General features: G+C 49.3%; 1 protein-coding gene across 2 annotated transcripts; it reads right to left on the minus strand.

Annotated features, from left to right (window-relative positions):
• Positions 1–759: 759 nt before the first annotated feature.
• PLAAT4 (phospholipase A and acyltransferase 4) lies at positions 760–8,792 on the minus strand. 2 transcript variants are annotated; one of them, XM_058526611.1, is made up of 4 exons: positions 8,471–8,792; positions 5,278–5,386; positions 3,242–3,510; positions 760–1,068 (listed from the first exon to the last, which is right to left on the minus strand). In XM_058526611.1, the coding sequence occupies exons 1-4, from the start codon at positions 8,486–8,488 to the stop codon at positions 970–972; spliced, it is 495 nt and encodes a 164-aa protein (XP_058382594.1). In that variant the 5' UTR covers positions 8,489–8,792; the 3' UTR covers positions 760–969. The 2 variants fall into 2 exon arrangements, with proteins under 2 accessions (XP_058382594.1, XP_058382595.1); XM_058526612.1 differs by lacking the exon at positions 8,471–8,792 and adding an exon at positions 8,300–8,392.
• Between the last annotated feature and the right edge of the window lie 4,950 nt (positions 8,793–13,742).

The raw sequence follows: 13,742 nt of genomic DNA on the forward strand, positions 1-13,742 counted from the left end.
TTTATTGCAATCGATGAACCGACAGTGACACATCATAATCACCCAAAGTCCATAGTTGACATTAGGGTTCACTCTGGGTGTTGGTCATTCTATGGGTTTGGACAGATGTATAATGACGTGTATCCCTCACTTTGTATCAAATAGAGTAGTTTCACTGCCCTAAACTAAGGTGGCTGATTTTCAGCATTCAACCCAGCAGCAGCTTAAGCCATGGCAATGTGGTCATGGCAAGATAGTATAATTCCATCTGGGAGACACAGATGGGTGAGGATTACACTTTTGAGTTAAAAAAGAAAAATGCTTTCTAAAAGGGAGGGCTGACAGATGGAGGTCATTGAAAAGATGCTGGGAGATGTTTCTGTGTTGTCAGGGGGTTCAGGCACCGGATGATGGGACTAGACTGGGAGGTAAATAAGTTTCTGTCTTCTTTTTTTTTTTGTTTTCCACCCTGAGAGTGAAATGAATGATGTCTAATTACAACAATAGTCAATCTACATGGAATGATGTAGACAATCCACTGACTACCTGCCACGTACTGGACATCGTGCAGGGGTTTCTACACATCATCTTATTTGATCCTCGCGACATCACTGTGAAGTGGCTCATGTCCCCCATCTCAGAGAAGAAGGAACTGAGGCTCTGAGAGTCAAGAACTTCTCCCAAGGTCACACAGTAGAAATTGCTGGGAGTACCCACAGGTGCTGAGTTAATGTTACTTTCTTCCTTTCTGGTTCAGAAGTCTACAAAACCACAGTGAAAGTCCTTTCTGAAGAGACAGATAGATAGATTTATTGATTCCTCAGTGGGGGTACAATTAGCCCATCCTTCAGCCAGTGAGAGAGGAAAAGCGAGAGAAGGAAATACGTGTTGCCCAAGTGTGAGCATCAGGCAGACAGAGGACTGTGGGAGGCCTTCTCCTCTGGCCTCCACAGCTGCTTCTAACGCAAGAATCGGTGGCTCCTCAGGCTGTCACTGGTTTTGGGATCGTTTCTTCAAAAGAGAGTATCCCGTGAAACCCAGAATTCCGAGTACCAGGGTCACCTCTCCTGCAATCATGGCGTGTTCCACCTGGAAATGAGCAGCCCATGTTCAGAGTCCACAGCAAGTTCAGGCAGTTCTCTCTCCCTCCTAAGGGCCTGGAGGCTACGCACCTTCTCCTGCCCTTTCTGGGGCCTGGCCTCTCAGCTTCGCTCTGAGCTGGCCAGCCCGGAGTCCTCTCCCAGGGAGGATGCTGGCTGTGTCCCAGAGGCCCCATTTCCTGGGAAACGGGAATTTGTGACCACTTCCTAGTGGTGGGCTTGTCTGGGCTTGTCCTGACCACTGGCAGGATGGGCTGACGGAATTCTTTCGTGTGAGCTTTCTGGGTGTGGACATTTGTTCCTGACTTAGGGTGGGTAGGGAGGAGGGTTTGTGCCTGGTTTCCTGGGGCCAGCACTCCAGGGGTGAGACTGGGGCCTGCTTTGTGGTCTGGGTTCTCCCTGGGCTGTTCCCCTGCGGAGTGAGGGACTGTGGCAGAAGCTGAGAGGAGATTTCGGGAAACCATGGCCACGGGCAGTGCACTTTCTGTTCACTGTGCACTCTGTACTGTTCGCAAGTGCAGCCTGGAAATTTCTATCTCCAGCCCCACCTCAGCCCTGAACTCCAGCCTCGTATGTCCAACTGCTACTCAATATCTGCACCTAGAAGTCTAACCGGTGATGAATAAATGAAGAGCAATAAGATATACTGGAATATATGGGGAAGCCTTTTGGTTTAAAACTAATTTGACCTGAACTTGTTTTTCTTTCTTTTTTTTTTTTTTGTGAGGAAGATCAGCCCTGAGCTAACATCCATGCCAATCCTCCTCTTTTTGCTGAGGAAGACCGGCTCTGAGCTAACATCTATTGCCAATCCTCCTCCTTTTTTCCCCAAAGCCCCAGTAGATAGTTGTATGTCATAGCTGCACATCCTTCTAGTTGCTGTATGTGGGACGCCCCCTCAGCATGGCCGGAGAAGTGGTGTGTTGGTGCGCGCCCGGGATCCAAACCTGGGCCGCCAGTAGCGGAGCATGCGCTCTTAACCGCTAAGCCATGGGGCGGCCCCAAGCTTGTTTTTCTAGAAAGCCCTGGCATGGCCTGTGGAGCATCCATTGTATGTCTTCTTTAGTTATAATATCCCAAAGCCAAGAATGATGACCTTAAAGATAGGAATGTTGCCTCCCCCATATCAGCATTTCCTTATAGATAAGCACTTCTTCCCCAAAGCTAAGGATTAATTACTGACCTACTCTGCTCATCTCATGACCATGGACCTGCTGTGGTAGCAAAGCATCTCGTGATTGAAGTAAAAGGGATATTCCTGTCCTATTTGATGTATGTTCCTTGTTCCAAGATGGCATAAAACCACTCTGTACACCCCATTTCTTTGGCATTCTTCCTTCCTTGGTGAAGGTCATATTCTCCAAGGCTATATAGTCCACAAAACTGGCTCATATAATAAACTCATCCCAATTTTGATTGACAGATTGACTACAGATTATTTGCGTCAACCTCGGCCGCCTAAACATCTCATCACCATGTCCAGACTCTTGATTTCTCTCCCCAAACCTCCTCCTTCCGCCCTTGCAGGGCCCCCACCACCCAATCACGTGGGCCGGGAGCCCTGGAGGTGTTGTAGTGTGGCAGGAATGAGCAGACACTCTAGAGAGGGACAGCGGATTTGAATCCTGCTTCTGCCATTTATTAGCTGTGTGCTTTTGGCCAACAAATTTGGAAGACTGTGAGGGGTTGGGGGTAGAAGCTCTGCCCCAGATCTTACATAAATATGTTCCTGAGCTCTTAGATAGGCCTATTGTCCTGGAGCATCCCTTGCCTGAGTGCTTTTTGGGGCCTTAGGAGAACTGCCATGGTCCCGGGTTGGACCAGACTCTCCCTAACAATCCGGGGGGGCTTCAGGAGCTGCCTTCAGGTGGATCTTAGAGGCGAAGGTTCGCAGAAGGTCAGAACTGCCCTGGCTGGCAGGGGCCCTCCAGCCTAACTCCTCCTTCTGCACATGGGGAAACTGAGTCTTAGAGAGGAAGCAACCTGTCCAAAAACACCCAGTGGCTTAGAAGCAGATCCAAGATTTGAGCTCAGACATCCTGACTCACAGCCAGCAGGTCCCCGAGAGCCCGTGTTTGCGTCATGCACAGTGATCTCCCCTCTGGCTGCACAGCCCGCTGACCTCCACCCCAAGCAGGCCTCCAGGAGGGAGAGGGCCTTACCTGCCTGCAGCAGGCCTTGCCGTATCTCAGACAGGTGACAAAGTGCTCACAGTTCTTGCTCACAAGACTGTACTCCACCTCCTCACCAATCTCCTCCTTTGCAGAACTGATGATCTCGTCCACAGGCCGTGGTCTGTACTGGTGGTCCAAGTAGTTGTTGACCCGATAGCGGCAGCCACCCACTACGTCCTGCAGGCGCTCCTGTTTCACCACCGCCCTGCTGCTCAGAACGGAGAAGATGCTGGAAGAGCCAGCCCCAGGGTACTCACCTGGAATCAGAAACATTGTCCACAGAGATGCGGGGCAAGGCAAGGTAGGGAGAGAGAAGGGGCAGGACGAGAAACAAGGATGAAAGGAATCCACCATTGAGCTTTTGGTGTTTGTCCTTTCACAAATGTGATTGGAGGAGTCACAGATTTTTCTCTTTTGACTTAACAAGCTGTGAATATTTTTCAAGTCAATGACCGTCAGGATTGTCAATGGCTGACATTGCATTCCATGATATGAATGTACATCATCCATATGACCAATCTCCTGTTTTTGAGCATTTAGGGTGTTCCCAAATTTACCCATTATAAACAGTGATAGTAAATCATATTTGTTATTTATTTATCTTTGTGTACTCTTGTGTATTTCAGAAAGAGATCAAATTTGTTTTAGTACCCACTGTGTTTCAGACACTATGCTGGGAAACTTTTCATGTATTACCTAATTTAATCTCCTTTTTAATTTTCAAGGTAAATATTATCATCTCCATTTTACAACCAATATTGGACCCAGAGACATTTTCAGACTTCTCTGTGCTGTGGAAAGTCCTAGAACCTGAATGTGAAAGTGCCTGTCTCAAGCTCCAAAGGGCAGGCTCCTTCCATGGCACTGAGCTGAGACTTAAGGAATCCTCCACATAAGTGTCTTCTCTCCTAGGACTGGGCACCTCTTTGGGCACATGGAGAGGTCCACAGAAGAGCTATCTGCTGAAGGAATCCAAATTCCATCTTGTAGTGAGTCCAGGTTTTATTTTTTAAGAGGGAGAGTCACTAATGAGCACGTTAATTAAGCATGCTTATTTTATGTTTCGAATCTAAAGGCTGATGTTTGCACTTAGAATCCATCTCCTTAAAAAAAACTATCCACACCCTGGAAGTTAGGCACAGAAAGGACCAAATGTCCTCACCGTCATGCTTTCTCTGACAAGCCCCCCTCAGTGTCATCTGGATGAAGTGGGCTTGTTTTACCATTTACTATCCATTCAGATATTTTTACAGCTCTGTCAATGTAGATGATAGCTTGTAGAAAACTGATAAGGTGCAAATATATTATTCTGATAGGGACGACAATGATTTTTGTCCAGTGAAGATGCAGACGCTTGGTGGAGAAGAGAACGTCAAACTTTATGGTACCATTGCTCTGTAGGACATGAACCATGGGAATCTAATTGGGCAGGCTTATTCCAGCGTTTTTTTTTCTTTCATCGACTTTACATACATCTGTTGTCTGCATTCTCCTTTTAACTGGCTTTGTCATCCTGCTGCTTCTGTTATCGATGAGTTAAATAAATTGTTCACATGTACTCACTGTGTACTTGTATGAGAATTTTTTTTTTTTTGATGTGTAAACCTATGAGAGCTGCTTCTGTTAAGGACTATTAAGTAAATACTCTCAGACACCTCATCTAAATTGTACAAGTACAAAGAACACAGCACTGAGAAACATGCTTCTTTCTTTAAGCACAGACCTTCAGAAACTTGACTGGTTTAAGTCATATCAGAGTCTGCATATCAGTGTAAACTGCTCAGCTGGACAGATCTGAATGCTGAAGCAGCCCAGCTTCACTTGATGAGCCCACGAACCTCTTTCTCTGCTTCTATCAGGACCTAGGGGACCCCGTGTGATTACTCAATGGGACATGGATATACGGTCTGCTCAAGTGCTCTTCAGGGAAAATCCAACTCAGGTTTCCCTTGCTCACCTCTTTCTTTCATTGTTCTGATTATGTTAACAAACATATTGAAAATTATATTTTCAATAATCCTTACTTGGAGGAGCCAGATGGATCACATTACCACCTCCCACATAGATGGCCCAGTGCTCATAGCCAACGCGGAAAATCTCAATCAGGTCTCCAGGCTCCGGTTCCACAGAAAACTGCAATGGAAAAATCCAAGATGGTGTAGACAGACTTCTAGGCAACAGCAGAGACCCTGGCTGGGGAGCTGTGGCTCGGATGGGGGACCCCTTGCTGTTATTTATCACCTGGTGAGAGCCTGACTGGACAGAAGAGATTTGGGCCCCTATGGGGTCCTGGGCCTGCTGTCACTTTTAGAGGTTCCTCCACAACCGGAGGCTGGAAGCCTCGAAAAAATGACCTTGTGGAATGGGAGAGTGGGGATCTGTCCAGTGTGTGTCTATTATGCATGTGTGTGTGTGCACGTGTGTGTTGTGTGGTGTGTATGCACATGTATATATGTGCATGTTATGCCTATATGTAGGTGTGTTATGTGTTTGTGTGTTGTGTATGAGGATGTGTGTCATGTGTGTGTTGTGTGTATGTGTGCATGTTCTGTGTGTGTACTGTGTATGTGTGTGTTGTGTATGTGTGTTATGGCGTATGTGTGTTTTGTGTGCATGTGTGCATACTGAGGATGCAGACATGTATATGCAGGTGCATTGTGCAGGTGCTCCGGAGCGTGTTAACATGACAGCCTGCATGTGGCAGTCCCAGGCCCAACCCCAGCAAAGTCGGGCAGGTGAGTCTTGAGCTTCCCTGTCGTTCCCAGACAGACTTTCAAGTCCTCATCACGTCTCCTGCCCCTGGTTGTGCATGACCGCACCAGGCTCCTCCTCCTCAGACTCTGTCCCCTTCAGCATTGGGACAACCGTCCTTGGAGATGCCCACCTGAGAGACAGCAACTGACAGCATCCTAATAGGACCTGAGCCTTTGAGGGGACCCTTGTGGGGCCACCCCGCTTACAGCACTGAGGGGGCTGCTGCACTCACACAGCCGGCCTCTGCTGGCCTTTTTCTACAATAACTGCAACCCTCACACCACCCCAGGGAAGGAAGCCTCACTCCATTGCTCAGGTGGGAAGTTGAGGACCAGAGAGATGACAGGATTTGTCTGAGAACAGTCAGCTGGGAAGCGGCTGAGCTGGGTCTTCTCTGCCACTTCTCTCCCTGGTCCTGACTCTCCCCTGCCTTCCTCCCCTTCCACACCTCCTTCCTGCTCCTCAATGTCCTGGCCCAGGGCACCACAGCTTCATGATTTGAGAATTCTTCAGTTTTTCTCCCTCCCTGTGCCTGATCTCAGCCAATGACAAACCTCCTCCATCCCTCAGCCGTCCAGTCTTAGACCAGGGGTCAGCTTACCTTTGTCTACTTTCTCATGCCAAGCCAACAACCAATGCTGACCCTGCAAGTTTCTCCTGAATTCCCTTCTCGTCCACCTCCCGCCCACTGACTAGGTTCGGGGCAGGCCTGTCCCTGCTTCTGGGGCAATTCTGGGAGTTGCCCAGATTCTGGAAACTGGGAACTCTGGGAATTCTAGGAACTCCCCCACAGCCTCCCGACCGGCCCCCTCCTCCTGTCCCTGCCACTCCACATCACGTCTGCCCAAGACCCACTGTCGCCTTCCCAACGGGCACATCTGGCCATGACCTTCCTCGGGCCTCAGGGCACAGGGCACGCCCTTCGGGCAGCTCCCAGGCGCTCAGGACCCGTCCTTCCTCACCCCTCCTCACACTCCCTCTGCTCTCCCCGCCAGGCTGACTGAATCACTTCCTTTCTCTCAGCACAGAGCCTGTGCTTGTCTCTGATGCTCTGGACATCAGGTATTTCTGTCCCCAAACACCTTCCCACACCCTCTCTTCCTCTTTCCCCCCATCAGACATCACTCCCCTGAGAAACTGCTCTGAAGGCCTCAGCCCGGCTCAGCTGCCACTGTCTGGGTCCCCAGGCCCCCGGGACCTCCACCTCTCCCTGCATGGGTCATGGGCCTGTCTGCACCCCCTCTGGGCTTTGAGCTCTGTTCAGGCAGGATCCTGTATACTCATCCTTCCCACCCTGCATCTCCAGGATTTGGCAAAGGGCCTGGCTTGGGGGCCAAGGAAATATACATGGAAGAGGGTTGGAGGATAAGCAGGGCCCGTCCAGCTCCTCCTCCAACTCAGCCAGGGCAGGGCAGCCCAGAGACCATCCCCACTTTGGAATCACAAAGGAATTTTTCACTCTGAAAGTAACTAACTAAGGCAAGGCCTGGGCTCTGCACACAGCAGCTGGGGCAGATGAAATGTGAGCTTGGGCTCTGCCCAGATAAGGAGATGGTTGCCCAGGCAATAGAGCCCTGATTTGGTTTTGGCAGCAATAAAGTTCCTCCCCAGAACTGAGTGATACACAGGGTGGACGACCCTCTAAAGTGTGATGTGTGTCTTTCCAGAATTGCCCCGTTTCCAATAATAGCCCAAGTCAGCTTGTTCCTTTTCAGCTACACACCACTGAGCTCCGCCTGCCCCTCCCTGGAAACTGTGTGAATCTGGACGTCAGGGCTGATGAGAGAGGAGATTCAGACTCAGAACGCTGAAATTCAAATGCACTTAATAAGGCAGGACAAATGCCATGGAGGAAAGAGGAGAGAGAAAAGGCCGGAGCTGAGGAGGCACGGAACTCCAGCCAACAGCTGAAGCAGACAAGGGGAGGCTCACTCACTTCCATTCTTGGAGTCCCACCCTGGCCACACTCCAGCTTCTTCCTGCAACTCGGGCAGCCACAGCTCCCAGACACCCACAGCTCTTCCCACAGAGGGGTCCCTGCATGCCCCAACCCACTGTGCCAGACACAGAGAGGAGGCTCACTCTGCCTGAAGACTGACGACCTCATAGTTCTGCAGGAAAAGGGACCTTTAAACAACAAATACAATGTTCCATAAAAGTCTTCTAAAGCCTTTGCATGCTCGAGAGTTAACTGTGCCCAAGTCCAGGAACCCAGACTGAGGTCTTTATAGGAGCAGAGTGGCCCCCCCGCCCTGTGCTAGAACCACTGATAGAAATTTCCAGGAGACTTACCTGAGCCATGGTGTACTGGGGTTCTACTGTTCACGGACCAGCTTTTATATCAAAGTTTAGAATTTCACTTTCACTTTCCTTCTGACACTGTTTGAAAACTACTCAATACTAAACATTTTTAAAAGAGAGACTAAATATTTTCACTAAACAGAAAGGCCAATGGTTACTTACCTCAAAACATGGAATCATTGGTGCTTTACAGCCACCCGGAAGCAGTCAGGGTAGGAGGGAAGGTTGATAAACTGCTCCTGCTTGAGAAACCCCAGGTCTCTTCCAAAAAAAGCCCTGGGCAAGTGTTCTTACTCTGAGAAGGGGCAGCATTTAGAGGCACAGAGGTGTCAACCCCCAGTGCACCCCATAGGCCATTGTCTTGTAACGACTCTAGGAAATATTGGGTCAGAAGCCATGGGGCAGGTCATACAGGGTGATGTATTCCAGGGGAAAAGCATTCAGATGGTGGGTGCCTTGGACCAGGTGGGGCCCAGGAGATCATTGCCCCCATAGGATGCGTTTGGCTGCGAGAAGCAGAAGAGGGTTACAACAGCCTGGACGTTCACTGTCTCTGGAACAGGAAGCCAGGAGGTGGGTGACTCTGCTTCAGTTCAGCAGCTCACAAGACCACTGAAGACCCAGGCTTTTCCATCATGCTGGTCCTGTGTCTGCAGTGACATCCTGCGTGGTCAACTATGGCTGCAGCAGCCTCAAGTGGCACATTTTCACCTGGCAATGTCCAAAAGCAGTAAAGGAAGGTGTTTCTCACCCTTTGTCTCTTTTTTTCTGGGGGTAAAGTCTTTTCCATAGTCCCCTGGCTGTCTCACTCCCATCTTTCACTGTCCAAATTTGGGTCACATTTCTACTCCCAAACCAATTGTGGGCAAAGGGGAAGGGGCTTCCTGGCAGGCTCAGACCACTCACAGTGCGTCAACTGGATCTGTGGAGGGGCTCCTACTGCCCAGTGAACAGCAGGGCTCTGTGAGCCTGGGAGAAGCTGAGTGACAGTGGTGTGTGTATGGGGTGGGGGAGAGAGACGGTTGTTAACTAGGAAACCAGCACATAAGATGCACTCACCTACTTCCCATCCACCATAACAAACAGCTTTATTATAAGGCAACAAAGAGGCTGAAACCAGTTCTCAAACACTCAGACTGCATCTCTATATGACCTAGCAGGAAAAATGGGAGTGATTGACTCACTGGAGATACGAAGACAAAGCAGCACACTTTCGGATGTGGGCAGAGCCCCCATCAGAACGAGCTCATGCCCCCGAGGACTCAGGAAGGGCACAGACTCTCCCAACGTGAGCCCCTGGCCCCAGGTTACCTTTACCAGACAGAGCTCCAGACACAGTGGTCCAATGTCCATTGGCTCCTCTGGCCTTGGCCTCAGGCCTGGTACCACCCATTCTGTTTCCAAGTGACCTTTATTTGTAAAAGGACCATGAGAGTCACTGGCTGTTTACCTCCCGGCATTAAGGTCATGTTCAAAATGGAAAAAGCAAAAAAAAGTCAGCTGCCAGGCCTTGTCTCTTTCAAGTAGTGTCACTTTGGGCAGTTGCCTGCCCTCTCCTCATCTCAGTTACCTCCTCTTTAAGAGTGAGGGCTCCATCTTTGTCAGCCAAGAGGCTGTGAGTCTGGACTTGGACCTGTGGACCTGGAGCTACAGAAGGGTGGTGGCTCTGGTCATCGTTGGCCCAGCTGGAGCCACCTCTGTCACTGGACTTCAGTTACTGAGGCCTGTCTTCAGGTTAAAGCTGTGAGGTGCATTCTGCAGCTGAGGTCTGTGCCTCTCCCTTCAGGCGCTCCTCTCCTGCTTCCATGTCTGGGATGTGACACTTGCCACGCCCTTCCTGCCTTCTTTCCTCCTCAGCTGCTCTGCTGTCAGGGTTGATCAGCTCCTGAGCAATTTATGACATTGATCCACCCTGCAAAATGTGCAGCTAGCTCTGGGATTTATTCCACATCTTTGCCCACGGACATTTCTAGGGTCTTCCCTCATGCTAGCCAGTAACACATCAGAACACATCCTCCCATGTCAACCAGAAGAGCAGGAAGGACAAGGCATCTGAGGGAAGAGGTAGTGCCCATCATCAAGGTTGCACTGCTCCCTAGGTGAGCAAGTGACAGGGGCTGTCGGGGGTCTAACTCTGAGATGACTACCTCGTGCAATACCCAACATATGCTGGGACCTCACCTTGGACCTTTAATCAACAGGTATAGAGTGAGTGCCTACTGTGTGTCAAGCACTGTCATAGGCAGTCGGAGATCCATTGGTGAACAAGACTGATAAGAAACGGTGCCATAGTGGATCTTACCTCCTTGCTGAGTAGACCAACAAAAATTTAGTAAGATAGATATTGTGTGAGATGGCCACAGTCTGAAAAAATGGAGAAGGGAATGGGGGTGGTAGCGATGGGGAGGTGCGATTTCAGATAGTGTGGCTGGGGATGGCCTCACTGAGCAGGTGACTTTTGAGTAATTAACACAAGAAGGTGGGGAGTGAGCCCTTCACGTAGATGGAGAAAAGACTGTCTAAGGCAGGGAAGCAGCCATTGCAAAGGCCCTGAGGCTGCATATGTCTGCCAGGGTATCTGGAGCCAGGGAGCAGGTCATAGGAGTTGATAGCCGAGAGGTAACAAGAACCTGATGTACAGGGACTGCAGGCTCCTTTCAGGTTGTTGATTTTTACTCTGAATTAGACAGGAGCCACTGGAGGGTTGGAGCACAGCAGTGAGGTGCTCTGACTCGTGTAGTTTTCATAGACTGTGTCTGGTTCCTGTGTTTAGAATAGCCTGTGCAGTCAAGAGTGGAAGGCAGAAGAGCAGTTTGCAGTCTTCCAGGCAACAGAGCAGCAAGAAGTGATTCGATTCTTGATATATTTTGAAGATAGGGTGTATTAGTTTGCTAGGGCTGCTGTAACAAATACTATTGACTTAAAAAGAGAATTTTATTTTCTTGTGATTCTGCAGGCTAGCAATCCAAGATCAAGGTGTCAGCAGGGTTGGGTTCTTCTGAGGTCTCTCTCCTTGGCTTGTAGATGGCCGCCTTCCCCCTGTGTCTTCACATGGTTGGCCATCTGTGCATGTCTGTGTCCTAATCTCTTCTTCCTATAAAGACACCGGGTGGATTAGGACCCACCCAATTGACCTTATTTTAACTTAATTACCTCTTGGAGACACTATCTCCAAATACAGTCACATTCTGAGGCACTAGGGGTTAGGACTTCAACATATAAATTTGTGGAGAATACAATTCAACCTATAACACTTACTTTTTGGCATAGCAATAATCCACGTTTGTCTTGTGTTTTCCCTGTCCCTACCCTGGAGTTAGTCATTTGTCCAAGGAGCCTGGTTCCTTTCAATGGATAGCGGTATGTAGAAACTAAAATCAGAAGATTTAAGGAACATCTGATTTAGTTCTGTATCTTGGAGCCAAAAATATTCTTATGGGGACATTGAGCCTTTCTCTCTAAAGCAGTGTCACACACCCCACCGACAGGATTTTCCTCTCGGGAGGCAGGGTCCCTCCAATCTGCACCCCTTTCCCTACTGCCCAACAGATACTTGGATTTGCAGTTCCCTGATGGAGAGAGGAAGAGAGGCTCCTTCTGGGGGTGGTTGTGGGAGACAGCATGAAGGTCCCATTAATTTGTGTCTATCTGGGTGTCAGCTCCCAGGAATTGGTGTCCTGGGGCTGGAGAGGGAATCTGAGAAGGGAATCCTTGTGTCACATGGCCATGGACAGAGTGGGCAGGAGGAACACGGTCAGGACCTCAGGGTCAGGCTGAAAAAAGGGAAGGGGAAACAGCTAACTCCAAGTTCTCCTGGGTTGTGCCTGGTGCTCTGACACACTGAATATGCTTGTTCATGAGGCACATGTGTCCACATGCACAAACACAGAAAGCAATTTGCACATGTACTCAGTCTACAGAGCACACACAATATTCTCACGTGCACACACACACACACACAGCTGGACAAACTCGCCTCTTCCACATCTCTCAGCAGGCATTTCCCTGGGCTCCAGTCCCTGGCACCCCCACAAAGGGCAGCACCCCCATGAGTCACAGCAAGGCTGGGGCACCCTATGCATGACAGGAGCTCGCACTTGGCTGGATCCACCCAGGAATACCAGAGCCTGGTGGGGAAGATGAGGCTTAGTCTACACACCTTCCTCTCTCTTCATCTCCTGGGTTGTCTATGGCAGACAGCCCCAGAGCCTGGACACGTGATTGCAATTTTGACCCCAGCTGTGATCACTGGAGGACAGTCATTGGTCCATGTGGCTTCTCCAGGTAGGGACACAGTTTTCTGTTTAAACATCAGCCTTGAGTTTAGTAGTAGTAACCTTTGGTAAACTAAGGTCAGTAATTGCTCTGATGAGTCCATCAGCTGGTCCTTGAGGAAATAAAATCCTAGAGACCTTTCTTCACTGTCGAATGAAACTTATTCTGCATCAATAGAGTTGTATTTTTTCGTAAACACCCTCATGTGTCTCAAAAGTGTCAGGTGACAGGATGTAAGAGAAATGTCAGGAGCAGAACCTGTTTGTAAATGACCCTCACTGTGTTGGCCTGTCCGCAGAGAGGTCTGGGCCTTCAGAGAGTGTGAGCCTGGTTCCAAATCCTGGCTGCACCACAGCTCAGCAGAGACCTTGAATATGCTGCTTAATCTCTTTGAGGCTCAATGGAGAGTTTGATAAAATGGGGATAATAATACTTACCCTGTGAGGTGATGGAGGTGATTAAGTGAGATAATATATCAAAAAGCAACCAGCATAAGTGCCTGGCAGAAAGGAAATACTCAGAATGTGGTGTTCTCTTTGCCTATCAGACAGAGGTACAAAGGTACTCAAAACATCATTTTAATAATAATGAAAATTTGGAGACAACCTAAATGCTAGAATTGCCAATTGGTCAAATAAGTTCTAGCTCATCCAGGTGGGACTGACAAGGAGCTCGGTGACACTCTCTACAGTGGCTGCGCACGTCTGTACAGGTAGATGTGCATATCCCCTCAGAAGCACATGGACACAGTCACTCAAAACACATGCTCTAGACACATGCTCATCCCAGGGACCAAATGGGTCACACATTCAGATACACTCTCCACTCCTTGTGTCTCCAAGGGGATCTTTTCCAGTCTCAGCACTGTCAGCCATTGGAAGGCACTGGCAGGGATGGCAGGGAAGGGACCTCATCTGTGAGGAGGGCTTTCTCCTTCCTGTTACTGAGCTACGGATCCGCCCCAGCCAGGGGAGCTGGCATTTCCAGAGACTCCGCAGATTTATCTATATCCATTTTTTTCCTGTAACAGACAGCATACCAGAGCCAAATTCCAGAAAGCTGATTGAAATTTTATGTTCTGACGAAGAGCACTGCGTCATGTGTGTGGGAAACGAGAATGTGGTCTGTGTTCCTTATTCACGTAGGGCAGAACCAGCTT

The sequence above is a fragment of the Diceros bicornis genome, chromosome 31 (genome assembly GCF_020826845.1).
Source record: "Diceros bicornis minor isolate mBicDic1 chromosome 31, mDicBic1.mat.cur, whole genome shotgun sequence".
Taxonomy (NCBI): Eukaryota; Metazoa; Chordata; class Mammalia; order Perissodactyla; family Rhinocerotidae; genus Diceros; species Diceros bicornis.